The sequence below is a fragment of the Hippocampus zosterae genome, chromosome 12 (assembly GCF_025434085.1).
Source record: "Hippocampus zosterae strain Florida chromosome 12, ASM2543408v3, whole genome shotgun sequence".
NCBI lineage: Eukaryota > Metazoa > Chordata > Actinopteri > Syngnathiformes > Syngnathidae > Hippocampus > Hippocampus zosterae.
The window spans coordinates 8,170,562-8,192,885 of record NC_067462.1 but is presented as its reverse complement, the minus strand read 5'-3'; the positions used below and the strand labels follow the sequence as shown (position 1 = coordinate 8,192,885).

The 22,324-nt window shown below is 42.0% G+C and overlaps 2 protein-coding genes across 4 annotated transcripts; both read right to left on the bottom strand.

Moving 5' to 3' along the window:
• Positions 1-6: 6 nt before the first annotated feature.
• Positions 7-6,114, bottom strand: ildr1b (immunoglobulin-like domain containing receptor 1b). The gene is made up of 8 exons (XM_052083112.1): positions 5,797-6,114; positions 4,834-5,004; positions 4,037-4,186; positions 3,841-3,960; positions 2,819-2,965; positions 2,443-2,568; positions 552-1,381; positions 7-381 (listed from the first exon to the last, which is right to left on the bottom strand). The coding sequence occupies exons 1-8, from the start codon at positions 5,852-5,854 to the stop codon at positions 343-345; spliced, it is 1,641 nt and encodes a 546-aa protein (XP_051939072.1). The 5' UTR covers positions 5,855-6,114; the 3' UTR covers positions 7-342.
• A 444-nt stretch (positions 6,115-6,558) lies between these two features.
• On the bottom strand, positions 6,559-21,839 carry ildr2 (immunoglobulin-like domain containing receptor 2). 3 transcript variants are annotated; one of them, XM_052083104.1, is made up of 10 exons: positions 21,672-21,839; positions 18,681-19,010; positions 17,073-17,192; positions 14,772-14,828; positions 13,040-13,186; positions 12,769-12,957; positions 11,352-11,468; positions 10,945-11,140; positions 9,522-10,119; positions 6,559-6,876 (listed from the first exon to the last, which is right to left on the bottom strand). In XM_052083104.1, the coding sequence occupies exons 1-10, from the start codon at positions 21,712-21,714 to the stop codon at positions 6,841-6,843; spliced, it is 1,833 nt and encodes a 610-aa protein (XP_051939064.1). In that variant the 5' UTR covers positions 21,715-21,839; the 3' UTR covers positions 6,559-6,840. The 3 variants fall into 3 exon arrangements, with proteins under 3 accessions (XP_051939064.1, XP_051939066.1, XP_051939065.1); XM_052083106.1 differs by lacking the exon at positions 11,352-11,468; XM_052083105.1 differs by lacking the exon at positions 14,772-14,828.
• Positions 21,840-22,324: the final 485 nt, after the last annotated feature.

Below are 22,324 nucleotides of genomic sequence, written 5' to 3'. Positions count from 1 at the left end.
AGTGTCTGGATTTAAATTGTGTTTTATTCAAAACAACATAACACACACATCAAACAACATTACAGTAAAACTGACAAGTAGAGTGGATTCCTGCAAGGTCGAGTTTCCTCTCCCAGATACCGTAGCACGGTTGTCAGTCTATTTATGTGTCGAGGTAGAAAAAAAAAGACGAAAAACTTCCAACATTTTGATGATTTAAAAAAAAAGACATACACTCAAATGATTAACTTTGGCATACAAATATTGACTTACCACTACAAACAAAAATAAACTAAAAACAAGTCCATCCTCAAGTGACATACAGAGAAGGATGCAGCTTACTTTTGCGATCAAAGAAATGCTTCAGATGACAACGCTGGTGTTGCTACGGGAGCTCCTATCCTATAGAGAGAAGGGAAATAGGCGTGGTTAGATCAAGTGTCAAAAGGAAACAAAGTAAAAAAAAGGAACCAGGTTAATCCTAACCATAAGTTACAATAGTTAAAGAAAAGTCCACACCCAAAGAGTGAAGGAAAGAGTAAACAGAGAGAATGCATGTTCGTGTTTCTTACGGAAAGACGGATGTGGTTCCTGCGGTCGTTGGCGTGTCCATGTTGGCTCTCCACACTGGAGTAGCTGGGGGGCTTCTCTGGCCAATGCCTCTCTCTAGCCGCCCTTCGCCTGCTGCTGTCCTCTTCATCCGAGCTCCAGGAGCGTTTGTGGCGTGGAGGTGAGTAGCTCCTTTCCCTTCGTGTGCTTCTGCTCTGCAGCTCCTCCATCAGGTTGTCGCGGCTGCGAGTCCGAGGCCTGGACCCGACACTGCTCTGGTCCCTCTGGATGCGGTGGTTCCCTCTTCCTTGCCTCCCTTCCCAATCGGAGTCATCGCTATACTCACGCAGGATCCCCAGTCTTGGAGGAGAATGGTCTCTGTATCTACGTTGCTGTACACCCCTTCGAGAGGGGTTGGTACTACCACTGGACTGGCTAGATAAACGTATCCCCCCTCTGTCTGGCTCCCCACTTCCGGGTCCCCTGCGGGAGGCGAAGCTGGGAACACGCTGGATGATGGGAGGTAGCGTGATCACCCTTCTCTCCGTGCCCCTTACACCCATCTCATCGAGGGCCGACAGCATGCTGGGAGGGCCGGGGGTGTAGGGCACAACGGGGGGTGGCGGCTGTGGCTGAACCACTAGCGGGGGCACATTCTGAACAGGATGCATCGGCACATCCAACCCCCTCACCTGGTTCTCCAGGTAATCCAACACATGTCGGTTACTTTGGAGGCTGCCTGGAGCACTGCCATTCAGGTGGAGCGGGGGGGCGGCCTGCTGTGGATGCATCATGGGGGAGAGCTGCATGGGCGCCATGGCAAAGTTTTGTTTACCTTGGTCTGAGTAAGAGCCTGCAAGAAATGGAAGATGAATTGAAGTCTTTTTCCGCAACTAAACAGCGAATTCTGAACCTCAACCTAAGACAATCAATTGTAATCTGAGAAATGTCTTTATTGTCCTACTTCAAAAAAAAAAATTACACAGACAACAAAAAGGATGCATGATTCATTAAAAAAAAAAGAACGACATTTTAGCAAACGGGCATTACAATAAACTATGAGGCATAAAAGTGTTGAGAATTTAGTAACTATTGTATTTAATGTTTTGCTTTAAGTATCCTTGGGCATTTTGAAATGTAATTGTAATTAAACATATTACAGCTACAATTCTTATTAAATAGTTGATTTTCGCAAGTCCATATGGTACTAGGTAGAATGAGTGCTGTGGCCCCTCAGTTCAATAGAAATAATAATAATAATAATAATACAATATACAATAATATATACAATATAATACCTGTATATTGACTTGGATTTATAATACAGTACTATCGTGCCATTTGAGGATGCTCAACAGTAACTCATTGGGGGTAATCTACCAATACTGTATAGAGTATACTGTATGTCGGTGAGTATATTTATTTTACTGGTACCAATGTCAATCAGTAACTATCCATCCATCCATTTCCTAATCCGCTTATACTCATGAGGGTCACGGGCATGCTGGAGCCTATCCCAGCTGTCTTTGGGTTGTAGGCCAGGGGACAACCCTGAACTAGTTGCCAGCCAATTGCAAGGCACACGTAGACGAACATCCACTTACGCTCTCACTCACACCTAGGGTCAATTTAGAGTGCTCCATTAACCTGCCATGCATGTGTTGGGAATGTGGGAGGAAACCGGAATGCCTGGTGAAAACCCACGTAGGCGTGGGGAGAACTCCACACAGGAATGCCAGAGCTGGCATCGAACCCTGCACCTCGGCACTGTGAGGCGGACGTGCCGCACCGCCCATTCTTACCTGCTTTTCAATTCTGTATCTGTGGCTCGAAAGTAAAAATCATATGCCACTTTATCTTTCAAAAGATTCGTAGGATACATTCAGGACGAATAAAGGACGTTTTCAGAGTCACCTGAATACAACATGGGGACACCCTGGATGGAGTTGTTGGAGCTGATAGGAGCGTAAATGGGTTGGCCGTGCATCCAAGGCGCCATGGCTCTCTTGGCCTCACGCAACATCCTGTGTTGCATCACAGCTATGAACAAAGCCGAGATCAAGCTCAATGACATCATTTCAATTACAATGCATTCTTGCCTAATAACCAATTATCTTACAGCCAGCCAATGGGGAAAGGTTGTACTTTAACACAGACCCAAGCCAGATTCTAGCAAAAGCAAAGAAAAAAAAACCTAGATGCTTTTTAAATACTGACTGAGTGCTTTTTGTAGGTCATCAATGCGTTGTGGTTCTAAAAACATGCACTTGAAGCCTATATTCCTGTGTACCTTTTTCCGGACAGCAGCAGGTCTTGGGACAGCAAGGGCAACGTACGTAGCAGCAGCACTTCTGCGGGCAGCACTGACAGCAACATATGCACAAGAGCATGATGAGCAGCAGGGCGCCCAGGATGATTAACAGCACCGTCAGCCAGTCTGGTAAACATCACAAAATAATTCAGTTTTAAAATACAGCCAAGTCCATGAAAATTGGGACATGGAGACAGACAATTGTAATGTTTTGGGTTCAAAAAACCACTACAGTGGATTTGAAAGGCAAGTCACATGACGGCCTTTATCTGCAGACTTTCAGCTTTCAGGATACTTACTTCCAAATCAAGTGAACTCTTTAAGGGACCTAAAGCACTGGGAAAAAATTAACAACCATAAATCATCCTTTCACTATTAATACTTGGTTGCAAGTAGGGGCTGAAGTCTGGAGCGCATAGACTCAGGCGTGTTGTTGTTCGGTGCAATTTCTGTTCAGAATTGTCATAAGCAAGTAAAAGGCATACTTAATTGGATTTGGGTCAAGTGATTGACTTAGCCATTGCATAACGTTCTACTTCTTTGCCTTAAAAAAAACTGTCCACTTTCACAGTATGCTTCGGGTCATTGTCCATCTGCACTGTGAAGCGCTTTCCAATGATTTCTGAAGCATTTGGCTAAATATGGGCAGATAATATTGCCTTAAACACTTCAGAATTCACCCTGCGGCTTTTGTCAGTAGTCATAAAGGGAAGCAATGAACAACACTTTCATTACTATGGCACTGCCACCACAATGCTTCACTGAAGTTGTGGGTAAAAAAAAATGGGAGTCACATACACAATCCAGTAATTCTTACACCATTTACCAGATTTAGATGAAGGTCTGCAATTAAACCACATCTTGTTCCTTCTATTTGAAATCCGTTGTGATGTTCACAGCCAAAAAGACAAGAATTGTGTCAATGTACCAATATTTATGTCCCTGGTTGTAAACGTAACCGTCGTCTGGAACCTTTTGTGGGACAAAGTGAGGCTACTTACGATACACGATGAGTTTAACTTCTCGATCAGAGTCACCCGATGTGTCACCGGCGGCATCGATGGTGCAGAAGTACACACCGTTATCCCACCACATCACCTCAGTGATAGCTAGATCAGCTTCTATGGGGCACGCAATTATGTTATTTAAAGTGTGCATAAAATCAATACCAGTACTTTGTTTCATATGCAAACTTACTGTTTTGAATGGTAATTTTGCGATTCCGGTAATCGACACCCAGTATGGGCTCATTGAGGCCTCTCTTTTGGACCACAGTGCGGACTGTGCGCTGGCGGTCTGGGCAGTCGTTGGCTGGGTCCTGACCCAGTTGCAGGGAGGCCTGGTAGCCTTCACGGACATACAGTGGTTAGAATTATGTGCACAGCAAATGGAGTGACATGAAACCGAGCATACAATCACTTTGGCAGTCGAGTAATCCAATACATTTCAGGTGAACGATTTAGCAATATATACAACCCGGTTTCTTTCGAGTGTCCTTGTAATTTGCTAATAGTATATGAAAGGCAAGACTACCCGTTTCCGGACATAATTAGTTTGTATCCAAATCATTTTTTTCCTCCCCAGAAATCATTATTTATTCATACAATTTTTAAAATTCTGTTTGTCTCATAAATGTGTACATTTGACTCCTATTAATGCCTCACCAGCCAGGAATTTCACTGTACATCACTGGAGGAAGAAAAACAATCAATCACGGAGAGCAGGGAATCAAATCCCAAACCTTAGAACTGTGGTTGCAAAAAAGCATGCTGCATGTAGATTACTGGGCTTCACCAAAACGTGATTAATTCATACGCTTGTACGACGGTAAAAATGTTTAACATAAAACATTTTCTCATGGTGAAACTTATGTGACAAATTCATTCTGAAGGCAAACCAACTGGGAGACTAATCATCAGATTGTGTTGAACTTTGTAATTCCATTTGATTTAGTGCTTCTTGCGAGTCGAGAACGCCGCAGTAGCAGGACTCACTTGTGGAGTAGTACTCCAAAATTGGGTCTTTACAGAAGGATTTGAATCTCCAGGTAACTAGCACATCCTGTGGGTTTGCAGAGGTGGAGAAGTCGCAGCGAAGGATTACAGATGCAAACAACATGGTGCTTCTTTCCGTCTCTGGAACAATCACCTGGATGCACAGCAGCTCTAATGGACAAAAAGACAACACTGCAAAATAAACAATTGTCAAGTCTTTTGGTCTGCAATGTTTACTCGAGACTGAGGTCCTCATTGATGAATCGCTACAAATGTGACAGAACAGGTTAAAACATTTTACAGCCTTCCATTAGAAGCAATAACAGCTGTCAGTCATCAAGAGCAGAGTACACTTAGGTAGCGTAGCTTCGTGGAGAAAAGTGTCACTTATGATTTTTGACCAACTGATACAGGTTACATTACAGTACCACTTCTATAAGACGAATCCTGCTCAAATGCACTGTATATTGTGTGTGCAAGCAGACTGCATTTCTGTAAAATAACAGCTTAAGACATGACTATGCTGAGTTCAAACAGTCGCCGAACTATGTAAACAATCGCTTAAAAAAATGGAAGAACCAGTTTCGACGGTGTCGATTAGTAAAGGTGTCAATTAGCTGGAAAGTAGCGGTGTGGGAATATTTTCTCTTATTGTAATTTGGGAAACATCAAGAGACATATTTCCAGCTCAGCGTTTCCTAACCTTTAAAATGACAAGATAAATATTTTACATTTGAAGAATCGCGCAGCACACAACCAAATGAAACCATCTCTATCTGGGGCGATATGGTCACGTGACGCGGGCGGCCTTGCCCTCATTACAACCGTTGATGATTAACTTCACTCATGTTTGCTTTCATGACTTCGCCCTGCATTCAAGGCCGTGAAAAAATATATATACATATTATGGCTCAACAAAGTGAGAAAGTAAGAAAAAGTCGCTCAAAGGCATTAAAGGCTCACCTGTTGGAAGGTACACTAGGAGCAGCAACAGAGTCACGCGTATCATATTTCCCATCATCGCGTAGAGTTCCCTATATTCTTCCACTACAGCGTCGCCGTCTTTCCCGTTGATGTTCCAAAATCCACCAGGACCCCGCTATGTGGCCGATGAAAATCGTTCCACATAATCGAGCGATGTTTCCCTCCCTCAGGAAAACATGTTATTCGAGTATAGGAAACGTTGTAAGTAAGTGCAGACAACAAACAATGGTATGTTCCCACAGGTGCACGGGAGGCGGCAGTTTTTGCTCCCATCCTCCACCCATAATTACGTCACGGACTCCGCCCCACTCAGACAAGTACAAGGAAATCAAATCACCGGGAATTAAAATTGGTGTTTAAATTCATTTACGGAATAATATACTGGTTAGGAATACATGAAAAAATATACGTTGACTTAATCGTGGTGAACATTTTATCCTGAGCAAAAAGAATGTGGATTCTGCAGGTCCTGAAAGAATTTAGACAAAAGAGGTTTGATTTAAAATAAATCTTACGTTTACTTTAAAAAAAACCTACTTATTCATTTTTTTGGGGGGGAGAGGGTGGCGAAAACGTGCAACCAAATAAAAAAATTCAACTCTATCTGAAAATCGACCACATTTTCGTTTGTTATTTTGGAATAACAAAATAAAACTCAAAGTTTATGTTGTGACACTATAACCACCAACATTTTCCTTTGTAGGCTAAACACGAACGAAGCAGCAAAACAAAAACATGACATTTCGGAAAGTAGTTGTCTTTTATTTGAAGAGTGCAAATATCTTCTTCAGAACAATTGCAAGTTTTATTGTTTACAAACAGAAAGATATCCATATCTATACATTAATTAGAACAGGCACAAATTCAAAACCAACCTGAGTTGCACTGTTACAAAAATAAAACTGTAGCATCCAAAGGTGAGGCCCTGGTAAGGTCCTTCCAGTCTAGCAAGTCATTAATCTGGCGCATTCTGTCTGGCAGAAAGGATGGCGTTAGACCAACAGGACGGGTGCGAAGCAATGGTCACAGTTTGAGAGTGTTCCTGCTCAGTGTTGTGCTCTGTCGAGGAAATACAGTGAGAGAGTCACATGTTAGAGACCATGCGTCCCTGGTAGAGCCAGGGGAAAGAAGTTGCCATCGCTTGAAACAGGGTTAATAGCAGGTCATTGGAAAATAATAGATGTAAAGAGGTGAAGCAAGCAATTGCAACATCTAAATCTATGTAAGGGACACAAAAATAAAGCTACATTCAATTAGTACTGTTTGTGAAAGATGAGAGATGATGAAATGAAGGATTGGAACAGGCTCATAATGCATCACAGCGCATGCCCCCATGCCATGCAAATAAAAGGCCAGATTATTTTCTGCCCTTGGACTGGTATTTGTTGAGAGGAAGTGCAAAAATGTAAACCATAAGGACAAAAATACTTGGGCATGTGGTCACTGGAAGAAAATACTGATGGAGTTGACTACTTTTCTCTCTGTTCTAGTTCCTTCCAAATGGGAAGGAACAGTTATTCAAATTCAAGTCCACATCGCAATGTGGCGGAATGCAATTTTCAATACGCAAAGGCTGCCAAAATAAAACTCTTCATTCTGGTCCAACAATGTGTGTGTGTGTGTGTGTGTATATACACCTCTTGTGTGAGGCATGTCAACTATCCCTCAGATAAAGTACTGTACAGCCCCCCGCGCCCCATGCAGTCAATTAATCATGTGGGGATGGCGTTCCAAAAGACTTAACATCTGACTGCGCAAGAACACTGTGCGAACCTCGGTTCTCGCCGACATCTACATACAGTGCCCTCCATAATTATTGGCACCCCTGGTTGAGATGTGTTTTTTAGCTTCCAATTATTTTATTTTTTTTCTAAATAATATGGGACCTTAATGGAAAAAAAGAGAAAAATCCAACCTTCAATACAAGTGCATTTATTCAGTGGGGAAAAAATCCCACATAAAGAAATAATTATTTGACATCAAATCACCTGTTCCACAATTATTGGCACCCTTAACAATTCCCAGGAAATAAATATAATTGAAGCATTTCTGTCATTTCTACAGTAGTTTACAAAGTTTACCAGAGTATGTAGGAACATTTAATTAGTAATTCATCACTTCCTGTCTCCCTGGGGTATAAATATGACGTGACACCGAGGCCATTTCTCTTATCCACTCTTAAACATGGGAAAGACAAAGGAACACAGCATACAAGTGAGGCAGATGTGCGTCGACCTTCACAGGTCAGGCAGAGGCTACAAGAAGATTGCCACTCAACTGCAGCTGCCCATATCCACTGTGAGAGGAATAATTAAGAAGTTCAAAACAACTGGAACAGTGGTAAACAAGCCTGGACGAGGAGCCAAGTTTATTTTGCCACCACGCACAGTGAGGAGGATGGTAAGAGAAATCAAAAGATCTCCAAAGCTCACTGTTACAGAATTACAACAAATGGTAGCATCCTGGGGTCACAAAGTCTCCAAATCAACCATCAGGCGCTGTCTACACGCCAACAAGCTGTTTGGGAGGCATGCACGGAGAAAACCTTTCCTCACTCACAATCATAAACGCAAGCGTCTGGAGTTCGCCAAGCGGTATTGGGGCTTCAACTGGGACCGTGTGCTTTGGTCAGATGAGACCAAGATTGAGCTTTTTGGCAACAAACACTCTAAGTGGGTCTGGCGTACCACGAAAGATGCGCATGCTGAAAAGCACCTCATACCCACTGTGAAGTATGGGGGTGGGTCAGTGATGCTGTGGGGCTGTTTCGCTTCCAAAGGCCCTGGGAACCTTGTTAGGGTGCATGGCATCATGAATGCTTTGAAATACCAGGACATTTTAAATCAAAATCTGTTGCCCTCTGCCCGAAAGCTGAAGCTGGGTCGTCACTGGGTCTTTCAGCAAGACAATGACCCTAAACATATGGCCAAATCTACACAGAAATGGTTCACCAGACACAAAATCAAGCTCCTCCCATGGCCATCTCAGTCCCCTGACCTCAACCCCATTGAGAACCTGTGGGGTGAGCTGAAGAGGAGAGTACAGAGGAGAGGACCCAGGTCTCTGGATGATTTAGAGAGATTCTGCAAAGAGGAATGGCTGAAGATCCCTCTTTCTGTCTTTTCCCATCTTGTGAAACATTATAGGAGAAGATTAGGTGCTGTTTTGTTGGCAAAAGGGGGTTGTACAAAATATTAACACCAGGGGTGCTAATAATTGTGACACACATTATTTGATGTCAAATAATTATTTCTTTATGTGGGATTTTTTCCCCACTGAATAAATGCACTTGTATTGAAGGTTGGATTTTTCTCTTTTTTTCCATTAAGGTCCCATATTATTTAGAAAAAAAATAAAATAATTGGAAGCTAAAAAACACATCTCAACCAGGGGTGCCAATACTTATGGAGGGCACTGTACTAGTTCTGCAGTTTTTTTAAACATTTGTTTTAAACTCTCCTTTCATCGAGAAAGAAAGCAAACTGCACTCACATGGGCCAGAGCCGAGAGTCAAATCTCAAAGCTCACTTCTGTGGTACCACTATATAATGTAAAATAACAACAAAAAAACCAAAACCAAACTATAAAAATGTATCGCTTTAAAAAAAACTCAACGTAGCGGCGCTGTGAACGATGGACTGCGATGTAGAGGACTGCCGACATTGCGGACTGGATGTGAATTTCTCCTGCTACAAATAACTCACCAAGTTGCGTCTCCTGTCTATCTCCTGCGGTGGGGCGGACATCCCCTGCTTGGGGCGTGTGTGCGAGGAAGCCCTCATGGTAGACTCTGAGCTGTCCAAGCGCTCTGTTCTCACAGATCCTCTGGTACGGTACCAGTGCTCCGCTTCGCACTCAGAGTACGGAGGCAAAGGATCCTCCTCGTCCGGACGGTGGCTAGGTGAGCGACTGTAGGAGCTGTTGCCACCTTTGCCTTTGGACAGAGTGTCGCTGTCCTCAGCTGGCCTCGCGGCGCCCCTGTTTCCCCTCGCTTTACTCTCCATCACGTGGGTCAGGAAAGCGCCATCATAGTCCTCGTAATAGGCCGGTTGGGAGGCAAGTTCGCCATCCCATGTGCCCCTTCTCTTCTGTGGTAAAGGCAAGCGGCTGCCGGGATCCCAGCCTTCGTCATCATCTCTGTTGCGACGTCTCGGAGGGCTGTAATCCCCGTTATCCGGGAGCTCGGCCCGACGACTGCGGGAATTGTATGACCGTGCAAAATCCTCCAGCTCGTCAAGTGAGCCAGTGCGGCCCCTCCTGCTCAAAGGCTTTCTCTGGGTGTGCTCTGAGCAAGCGTTCCACCTGTGGGAATGGATGGGACATGCATCAAAACATTGACTCAAAGTCTTTTGCTTTTTGTTTGGGGGGGGGGGACGAAGACCAAAGGTGGGAAACCAAACATCATACACGATGTCATTCTGAATTTGTTTGGTTTTTATTTTGGGCTTTTTTTGTAGCTTTTATTCAGCGTATAACTTGAAACAAGACATCAATATATCACACGACAAGGATTTCAACGTCATTTTTTTTGTAGTCAATGCCGAGTGATCAATGATTTCATTGATACTTTTTCAGCCGATGACTTGCTATTGGTGCAACTACATTGTTTCTTTCTCATTTGATCACATTCACCTTTCACAGCCTTGCAGACTGTCGGAATTGATGCAACTCCAACACCAATTTATGCAACCTTGCTACTTGCGACGGTACTACAGAAAAAAATAACACAGGATGGAATGCTCGGCAATAATGCTTTGTATCATGCCTGCAGTTATGTTTTCTGAATTGCAAGAGTTTTACACGTTCCGTCCACCAAGCGGATCCTTCACTGTATTATACAGTATGTCTTCTCGGCCATAGAGGGTCATTTGATGTATTTGTTCAATGATGGCTCACATGAGAATTTTAAGCTGTTCGTCAGCGAGAGAAAGCCTTTTTAGGTGGGCAGTCATTTCTGAGGACATCTGAATCAGATTTCAGTGAGGTATGCTTAATGTTGATGTCACAACTTGTGATGGACATGATTTGAATTGAGCATGGCCGCCAATCCAAAACAATTCTATAAAATTGGCCAAATTCGTAATAATCAAATTTGCTCATTCCTCGTTTCTGAATTTTTAAAAGCACCTCTCCAGTTCATCGTCAGAGTAGTTGTCTCGTTCCCTCCGTCTTCTGCCTTGTGCGCGCGGAGCCGTTCTCACAGACACTTGATCGTCAGCGTCGGCAATGGGCGGCAGCGCCTTCACCTGGACGGTGTGGTAGGTGTGTCTAAAATCAGCATTTCTTCCCTCATGGAGAGAGCTGAGTTCTGACAGACTAGCGGCTGTTTTGGACACACATACCGCAAACATTAAATGATGACAATAATACTTGGATACAATTTCATGTTATGACATGAAGAGGATGATTGAAATGGAAACAAGCACGACCCAATTCACACAAATCATGCAGGACGTAAATGGGAAACAACACACACAGCCACGATGCCACTATACTACAGATTAAAGACACTAGTCTAGTTTACACTGCCTTACGTTGGAGTGTAGCCATCTTGGCAGTGGGAACCTGAGCCAACTCATTTTTTATGCGGTACACAACTTGCATTGAGCCCCTGTGGTCCTGCCTGGCTTTCAGGCGGTAATCACTGCAGACTGTGGATTACGAACACACACATACATACGGTACCCTCCATAATTGTTGTCAACCCTGGTTAAGATGCTTTCTTTATTTACTGATGAATTAAATAGTCTTCTAAATAATATGGATGGGCGGCCAGTGGTTAGCACGTCGGCTTCACAGTGCAGAGGTACCGGGTTCGATTCCAGCTCCGGCCTCCCTGTGTGGAGTTTGCATGTTCTCCCCGGGCCTGCGTGGGTTTTCTCCGGGTGCTCCGGTTTCCTCCCACATTCCAAAAACATGCGTGGCAGGCTGATTGAACACTCTAAATTGTCCCTAGGTGTGAGTGTGAGTGCGGATGGTTGTTCGTCTATGTGTGCCCTGCGATTGGCTGGCAACCGATTCAGGGTGTCCCCCGCCTACTGCCCGGAGACGGCTGGGATGGGCTCCAGCACCCCCCGCGACCCTAGTGAGGATCCAGCGGTACGGAAGATGAGATGAGATGAGAATAATATGGAACCAAACTTCGAAAAAGTGAGGAAAATCCAACTTTAAATTAAAGTGCACTTATTCCGTGGGGATTATTGGAACACCTGTTTTACCAACAGCGCCTAATCTTCTATAATATTTCACAAGATGGGAGAAAACAGAGAGAGGGACATGAGTCCTCTTCTCTGCACTCTCTTTAATCCCCCCCGCCCCCCCACAGGTTTTCAAAGGGTGGTCAATGGACCCAGATGGCCACGGGAGGAGCTTAATTCTGTCTACAATTATCAGTATGAGAGTACACTTCTGCAATAAAAATTGAATTAAGTTTAAGCCTTTTCACACATTTTCACCAGGGGTGTCAATAATTATGGAGGGTACTGCATCCACATAAACATGCAAGGACTGTACACACACACACTCATTGGGCACACCTGCACATTCTGTTCCTCGCATGTTGCCAAAGATTGTGCGGTTGTTCCTAAGTAAGTTGTTACTGACTGTATAGATTTATGCATATTAAATTCATGCAAACATTTATTATAAGTAGACCGCAACAAAAACATGCCTCTGCAGTACTGTGCAAAATTCTCAGGCCCTTACTTTTAGCCTTGTAATTTTAATGAACTTTTTTTACAATAGCTATGCAGACATAGGATAGTCATTTCGGTTTTGTATTATCCGATAATGTTTAAAGATCATTGCTGCATTGTTGTGTTGGTAACTCGTAGCAATGTTAAAATATCAACGGCAACGGTGACCCAAGATTTTTGCACTGTTTTGCATATGAAACTGTATTAAGAGATGAAATGAACGTGTTTGTTGATTGTTGGTTTTAATGACACTCACCACCAGCCAGGTTATTTTCCAATGTAGGGATAGAGGCCATCGAGGGGACAGAGACAACAGAGGTGAGATTTGCCTCCGGGTGTGATTTAGGGCCAAGAGGCATCACAGTGGGGACTCCAGGAATGAAGTACGGATACATTTGCATCTGAGCGGGCGGCCCGCTCTTCGCCTTCTTCCCGGCCTCGTATACTGCATGAGGAGAATGCGCTTAAGACTTTGCATACGAAGCTAAGTAAAAAAGCTGTTTGAGATGATATGTGAAGCTACGTACAGTGTCGTGGGCAGCAGCAGGTTTCAGGGCAGCAGCAACATTTTACATAGCAGCAGCAGGAGTGCGGGCAACACTGGCACCAGCAGATGCCCATCAGCAGTAGGAACAAGATGCTGCCCAGACCCACACAGCCTACGAATGCCCACTCTGTAATCCAGACACAAACATACGCAAATACTTTAAAAGGATTGACAGTGTTGACATGACGCTGTCAGATTGTGTAGTGTAACGCTGCGCCTATTTCAATGTGCACAATTTAGCCACACTCTCCTTTAATACCCTTTAATTCTCATCTGTTTCCTCTCTTTGTATTATAATAACGTAGCTAGAGTGACCAGGGTAATTTGCTTCTCCATGATAATTGTGTTTAAAAAGTAATAGAGTACAGAATAAGTGGCACCACAAACCGTTCTTTTCGATAAGAACACCGAAGGACAGTTTTTCTGTTGCAGCAAATTGGTATAAGTCACTCAATTATATTAATTAATGATAGTACCAAACTACTTCTCCCCAAAAGTAATTGAGTTACTTACTCTGTTACTGACTTGTAAAAGTAATTAGTTTGGAAACTCTAAATTGTCTTTTGGTGTGACTGTGCAGGTGGGTTTTTTTTGTAGATGCGATTGGCTGGCAACCAATTCAGGGTGTATCCCGCCGACTGTGGGATAGGCTCCAGCACGCCCCGCGACCCTCGTGAGGATAAACGGTTCGAACAATGGATGGATGGAAATAAGTAATGTAATCCAATATATTAAATCATATGTTCAATTATTTCAGAATATTGTACTGTACGGTATTGTATAGTATAGTATACAGTATACAGTCCTGTCAATATTGTAACACAGTATACAACACCCTATTGTACAACCTCGTGCCATGTCATATTGTGCCATGGCACCTCTTACCTTCCTGCAACTTGAATCTAAAAGTGAAACCGGAAAAAAAAAATCGGACCTATGAGGACAATGCTAACATATCACATCATCTCATAACAAATATCATTGTCAAATCAACGAACAATCTGGCATATGGCACCATATTCCAGTAGCAATTGGAAGTACACTGTCAGTTGTGGCTTACAGTATCTTCTCATCATCGTTGTCTTATCTGTCTAATAATTATGGTCATCCCGGATGGGGGATTCCTCCTCTCATAGTCTCTCAATTTTTTTTCTTTTTTCCCCGATATGGGTTTTGAGTTTTTCCTTGCCCATTTGGGCAGGGGGGGGGGGGGATGTCACTAATATTTGTCATCTGAAGCCCTCTGAGACTCTTGTGATTAAGGGCTATACAAATAACCTTGACTTCACATTCCCCCATCAAGATCGAAACAAGAAGTGCACCTCATAAACAATAAACTTTCATCAAGCATTTTGGACATATTTGCAAATGGGCACCAACACGAATGAAGGATACAACTTCATGAATCGCGATTTTTCAGATGTAGTTGTGCAAAAGAATTAAACAGAGGATGAAATGTCTTTCACACGGAGGTTTCAAGTTGAAAGAAAATGATTTGGCAGTAAAAAAATAAAGCGAAATGAAAACTGATTTTGTGAACTCCTTTGAACAGCACAACGCATACAGAATGAAGGAAACAGAAACACTCTGTCCAACACAGTGTCAAAATATCGGTTGAATACATCGACCCGTGAGAGTAAAAAATAAAAAAGGAAGTAATTAAAGCAGTAGGCGTCTAAGCATAGACCTGAAGAAAAGTGTTGAAAATGTACCTGGCATAATCTCCACATCAAACTCAGGTAGGATATCAGCCTGCTCAGATGTCCTGCCTGTAGAGAGACGGAGATAAGCGGGGAAGGTCCGCAAAGGGCGCGGGAAGCATGAGAGGAAGTCAGGTAAGATCAGGCCAAATTGGTAGCTCTTGTTAAATTAATGATCAACGGTTGTGGATCGTTAAGTAGACTAATTAAAAATTTACCAATAATACACCAGCATTGCTGACAAGCACCGTTAACTATTTCACAAAACAAACTATGACTCACGTATCTGTATAACAAATGAAATTTAAATTTAGTTACATTGTTTGAAAAATGCTCATTCTTAAATGAGCACCGATTGTTTTTTGTTTTTTTAGCTCCAGATCATCTTCATGAATGCCAAAATATGAAAATATTGTGCTTATGAATATTTTAAAATAACACAACTGACATTATATCTGGAAACGGCTGAAATTCAACAAACTAGTTGGTACTGTATTAGCTAGTTTTTTTGGGGACGCTAGCATGCTAAACAGAGGTTAGCCATTCATTGACACTCAATCAAATGAAATGCCTTTTTCATACTTTAGCACATTTAACCCCCCAAATGACCACGCAGTGCTTTACAAGACACCGGTACATGTCAAGTACACAAGAACACCATGCTTTTAGCTCTCTTTGTCAAAGGACAAAGGGTGAAGCGTGTGAACAGTAACTGGGGCACAGTTTACAGCAGTTTAACATGGGAAGCGGTCCTACATAATTGCACCATAGTATCACTTTTGTGCTTTATATACGGATTTAAAAAGAAAAACCAGGATGCAAAGATGTTAGCCACCAACTCTGGAGCAACAGGAAAACAAGCAGCAAGTTCACTCTGATAAAATGTAACTCTGGCGTGCCATGCACATACCACAATACTTCACAACACAGAGAAAGAGTGGGAGTTACTCAGCAAGCAATAAAAGATAAAGCGGTCCTAGGATATGAGGCAATAAGAGGATGTGAGCAGACTTGGCATGTCAGAAGGGGAGAATGCCATAGAAAAATGCATTAAAAAAAAGCTTACATACTACTACTACTACTACTACCACCACCATTACTACTACATGCGGAATACTTTTTTGAACATGTACAATGTACCTGGATCAAGAGAAATCAGTGAACCATGCATGACATTTTCATGTTCCTAAAATAATGACCTTTGCAGCAAGAACAAAAACAAAAATTGAACCATATAATGAGTCTATATTTATTAATTTTTTTTAAATTTAGGGTTAGAACTGCACAATTTGTTCAACTCAGGATGCTCAGATCGTGTTCATCTGACCTTTTCATCCTCAAAATGTCACATTAGACAAAACAGGCAAGCCTCAAAAGCATTGGCGAATAAAGGATTATAAAACAGTCAGTGGCGGAAAGATGATTTGAAATGATTTGGCCAAAAAATGTTGGCTCCAGTTGCACAAAATCTTACGAATTGCCACAAAATGAATCAGCACTAAGCCGTACAGACAGTGCCGTATAACTTCCGCAACCGCTGTGCCGGTGACGTAATTTTGCGCTGATATGTGTCACTTCAGAGACTTTCTGTCCACACTATATTTGTAACATGAAAGGCTGAAATGGTCGGATTCAACAAAAAACAACCTGAATTGCGCATTATACTCTACAGTGTGAACATAACCTTCGGGGAAAAAAAATCTTTGGCAAAAAAAAAAGACTTCGGGATAACCCTGTGGCTCTCCACATCACCACTAGCCACCCTGAACACACATTCAGCTCTTTCAAAATAAAGCCCGTTAGCATCGTGCCAGTTTTTGAATGATGGAAACCACTACATTTCTATTGCAGCAGTTTTGAAACTGAGGTCGCCGCTCTTTAGCTTGCGGATAGACAAAATAAATATAAATTGAACAAAATAAGCTAAGGCCTAAAGCTAAGCCTTAGCCTTAGCTTAGCTTTAGGCCGATTCAAAGCTCTGATTGAGTGACGTATTATGACTTTCATTTTTTTCTTTTAGAGCAAAAAGAAAAAAATTGGGTTGACAATAAGACAACTTTCCCCCCTATATTTTTTTAAGTGTGTCCATGGAACACCCCCTCCCCAAAGAGCTCCTGCTATGGATTGAGTCGGATGAATGCCTGTATATCCTGATGTGTGTGTTAAAGCATCTTGAACCCAACGGTTACGCTTTATACATTTAATAACTATCAATCAAAATTGAGCAGGATCATCTCTGTCAAAGCAGATTTATTTCTCATTTTTTCTCATTTGATTTACGTGTTGGTGTACCTCATGAAGTGTTTTTCATACCTAGCACCAGTAACTCCATCTGGGCCTCGTCAGTGCCTTCCAGGTCATCGGAGACGACGACTTTGCAGAAATACACTCCGCTGTCGCCCCACTGTACCTGCCCGATCCGCAGGTCTGCTTCTGCACGAAGATGAGAAACCCGTTTTTATAAAATAATTGACTGTCTTACATTAAATGTGTATGTGATAATCATGATCGGCATCACCAGAGGTGGGCAGTAATGCGCTACATTTACTCCATTACATTTATTCAAGTAACGTTGGGAAGAAATTGGACCCGGTCAGGGTAGTTTTGATGGCAAATAATTTAGTCTGAAACCAAATATGCATTTTTGGACCGTTTTTTACTTGGCCTCTGTAGTGGCCACGGGCCATCAGGCCACCCTTAATGTCGAAATCTGCTATTAAGATGGCGAATGTTGAGGGCTTGTCAGGAGTCATTCAAGGTCGCAAGCAGTTGCGGAGAAGTTCACCTGATGTTTGCAAACTGTTTAATTGGTCACGGTTTTGAAGACGTTGGTGTCACTGGTAATTACATTTGATAAGCGAACATTGCCGGGAACTCCAAATTGTACGGCCTTAGGATCGTTCCAACTGTCACCTGCATCTTGTTGCAAAGATTAAGGTTTGTGTGTCATGCATCACTCCCTGTTGAAAGTGGCACACTAGCGTATTATGAGAAGACGTGTGCCGTTTTCTGATAAGGCCTGATGTTCAAAAGGGGTCCTGTGGAATAGAGGTGGATGAGGGTTGTATTCACAAGTGGTGTTGGCCTATTGTGAGGTAAATACAAAGAGGATTTAATGAGGGCAGTGATTCCCAACTGACAGATCATCAGCTAAGACTTGGCTTCCTGCAATTATCTCACTTGTGCATTCAATTCAACAGGCCCACATTTCACACAGTTGAAGTCATTTTGTGTGTAAATTCATACAAGATTGTCTTTTTTTTTTAAGACTTTAAATCAGTGGTGTACAAAGGTATACATGTCGATGGTCCACTCTGTTAAATATTCCAGAGTCCTATAATAATATTTTAGCCCGTTTTTCCAATTAATGAGTGTGCATTTCACTTATTGAGTTAAATAATGCAATTGATTTATTGAAAATAATAAATACAACATATTAGCAAAATGAAGGTACATTTATTTTAAATAACTAGGTAATCAAACTTATAGTTAATGAATTATAAACTCCTCATAATTTCTTAAAAATGAGCACAAATGATTATTTTACTTTTCTTATATAAATACAAAATATAGGTCAAATTTCTTTTACATTTTCAAGTTACCAAATAATAATCATAACGACATAATTTCTAAATAGTCCATCCATCCATGATCTGAACCGCTTATCCTCTTAAAGGTCGCAGGCGAATCATAAGCAATAAAATTAAAATGAGTATTAACGATTTTATTATTAGAGTTATTAAACAAATATGTCATGTGGGGTTTTCATGGCTTTGGAGATATGAGGATTACGCCAGATGCCCGCGTTATGCCCTGCGATTGGCTGCCGATCAGTCCGGGGTCTAATGAGGACAAGTGCAATAGAAAATGGATGGATGGAGTTCTTCAAGAAAATGTTAAAAGAGTAATAAATTATATTACTGTTTATGATGGAAACGTCCCTGTTCGTGTAGTAGTCCGCCCGCGTCATAGTGGATCCTTGCGCCGAAGCCACCACCCGAACCGTGCGGAACCTGTCGGCGCAGTCCACGTGGGGCTTGTCGGCCTTCCCTGAGGCCTTCGTACCCGGCAGGTGGCGTGGCAAGAAGGAGTCGCCGGTACGGTCATCACAGAAGGACTTGTACCACCACTGCACCACCGGCTGTTGTGTGGAAGATGTCCGGTAGTGACACGGTAGGACCACTGACTGGAAGAGCATGGCGGACTGCTGCTTCTCCGGCACTGTGACGTACATGCCATTGCACAGGCACACTGATAAAACAAGAAGAATAAGTTGTTAGAATACACGTTCCAATCAAGAATACCTGAAACAAACACTTAAAAGGCTAAATTAATTGCACAGTGAATTATTTTGCAAAGGTCAGACAATTCGACATTAAGACAGATCTCAAAGGTCTTTCTTTACGGGGGTTTCAAACACTGATTTTTACACCTTCCTACACACAATTGCGACATACACTTCCTACATTCACTTCATGCATGACTTCCATTTCGATCAGACATACAATCAATCTCGGAATCATTCGTACCTTTTTTTTCAAAGCTTTTCCCAAATATTCGAATAGTTCGCCATGAGGATCAAAGTTGACACAATTCTACATGTCATAATTGTACCCATCAAAGCGCGTACCAAATTTAGGGAACTTTTACTCTTTCAAGATAGTTTGCGGTTTAAAATAAATAGATTTTTGGAAACGAGCATCATTTTGGCTCTTATTTGGGACAACTATGTAAATGTCTTTTTTTGGTTGCATCAAAGTGATGTCATAAAACTAAGCCCCCTTAGATGGACAAAACCGTGTAGATTTTGCTGTTCAATTCATATTCCACAAATACACAATTAATCAGAAAACCACTTTTCGACTGGTGGGGCAGCGTAGAACATTTTAATGTCACAAAAATGTCTAACTTGACTTCCCTTTTAACTAACTGAACTAACCACTTTGCACCTGAACAAGCGGCGCTTGGTAGATAACTTGTCCCGTATCAAAACAAAAGGCAGACGTTCGGTGTGTGTGTTGGGGCCACACTGCCAGGGTCAGGGGGGGTTAAATTCCAATGTGTGTGCGGGGAGTGGGTGCATTAGGAGGGAGTATGAAGAGGGATAGTCATCACAGAGGGAGGGGGTGGCTGAAGCGAGCAGACACTTGTGGCTGCATTCTACCGTGTTAAGTCAACTTGAGGAGGGGCAGGAAATCACTGTAAACAACTCCTAAAGACGGGAAATGACCAAAATAAAATGAGCACCCACCCACAAAAGACATACCTAATAGCAAAGTCAGTTTAAAATCTTAACACGTTGCTTGATCATAAATGCCTCTCCCGCATTGCATGATGATGAGTATGTAATTTCACAGCCCTGACCGAGCTCTGAAATTCCTCCCACAAGTCTTCGCTTTTGTTTCCCCATTGTTTGTAAGCTGCGCCCCCGCCCCCCTTCTCCTGTCCCACTTGAGGTCCAGAAAGGGGCAGGAGTTTACTCCCTCACAGCCAATGAGAAGATCAGGCCAGGCCCAGCTGCGCATGAACAGACCAAGTGACTGCTAAGGATTAATAGCGGACCGTTAGATCCCACGAATGCAGTCGGCAAGTGGGAGCACAGAAAAACCTGGCTGTGTCATTTCAGTACGATAAGTATTGTTGACAGCAAGTGTTACACAGCTGCTTTGATAAAAGGGACTACACAGCTGCTTTGATAAAAGGGACTATGTTGTGCCTATACTTTAAAGCAAGCTTTCCCAAACATTAGAGCTGAACGGTGGGTATTTGTAGGCATTTTCTTTAATTAAAAGAACTGATTTTATGAATTGTTACAAGGCACATCATTTCTTGCCAAATGACTTTTTGAGTCATGTGCGTTGTGTTTTTTTTTTTATAGAAGTCACGGCAATACATGACGGGAATGTCTGTTTTGAACATGTATACCAGGGACAAAGCAGCATGTTTCCTGTCAGTCCTTTCCTTTCAACGTTTCCTGCTTTTACTCAGACATTCCTTCATATTGAATCATTTGTCCGACAAAAACTTCACACTGATAAGACGCACTAAGCAGTTTCATATTTGATACGGAAAAAAATACATTGTTTTGAAAATACAAAACATTACAATGTGATGAGATCTTTTCAAGGTACAAAATATAAGATAGGTATTTCATCTAATCATGTTTTTTTTATGGCAGATTCTGCACATTTTATAGATCATACTTTTAGTATAATTGATGGATAATAAATATGCTATCAGTATAATTGATGGATAATAAATATGCTATCAAATATAATAATCACCTAGTTTGGAGATGCATGTGCACAGATATATTTGGAATAGGTTTAGTGCTGTTTATCATAAGAGTAGGAGAGTAATCATCAGTTACAATTTTGATGATTATTTAATGGTAATTACGCAATATAGAAGGGCTTATTATTAGGTGATTGTTATAGTCGTAAAGTCATATATATTATTAACACAATTTGGTACATCATTTAGGATTTCAATTTATTTACCTTTTATTTCATGACAACGTGAGGGCAGAGAGAGACCATTTATGAACATGTAAGTTGAAAATTGCTCATGATGGATAGCTCCTCTGAGTCCTCTTCACTCAGAATTTGTACCGAATCATAAGAGCACATACAGAAATTGTGTCGTATCCACAAATACAGCAATAGCATGTCCCATAACGCAATTAAAGAGATTTATCATACACTTGCCTTTATAACGACTTATACATGCATAAAACAAATTGAAACCCCGTTGCGAATGCAAACCCTTTCAAAGGCTATGACGCAAATTCTTTGATACGAAGCATCGTCTGCTGGTGAAGAGGTTCAAAGAGGCTTCAACCTGTTGCGCTGATGTTGCAATAAAACGTTCTCGCTATACAAAATCGAAAGAAAAGGAAAAAATTGCGCTTACCCATAGCTCCTACTAAAGCGGCCAAACGATGGAAATTCATCATTTAACCCCTTTGTCGGTCAGGACCAGCTCGTATTCTCACGTACGTGCACTCGGTAGTCGCCGGCAACTGCTGAGCGAAGGAGGGACTCCCACCACAACAAACTAACGGGACGGACTGTACCACTACATGACACCCGCGAGGGGGAGGGGATAGAACCGTTTCTCCTCACCCTCCCACTAATCAAGTCCCATAAGGCATGTGTTTTTGTAATGTTTGAACTTTTTACCTGCGTTTAATTATTGGTACATTTCGCGCGGGCGCGTGTGTGATTTAGCATGATTGACATTTTGAAAAAAAAATGTTGAAATTGATTTTTTTTTTTTTACTTTTTACTTTTTTCCCAAATGCTTTGAACGCTCCTTTCCGTGTTAACAATAATGAGGGTCGATAGCGTAAATGATTTCCTACAGCCGTAATGTACTTTGTTTGTATATTTATATTATTATGCACTTATATTGAACTGTGTACAGCTCTCTTTATCTACATATATTTTTGTGCTCGCAAACGCTGTTTTTTTCTTTCTACGCCCCCAGCCAAATTTGCTGCTGTAGACTGTAAATTTCCCCAGTGTGGGACAAATAAAGGATATTTTATTATTATTACTTTGGTC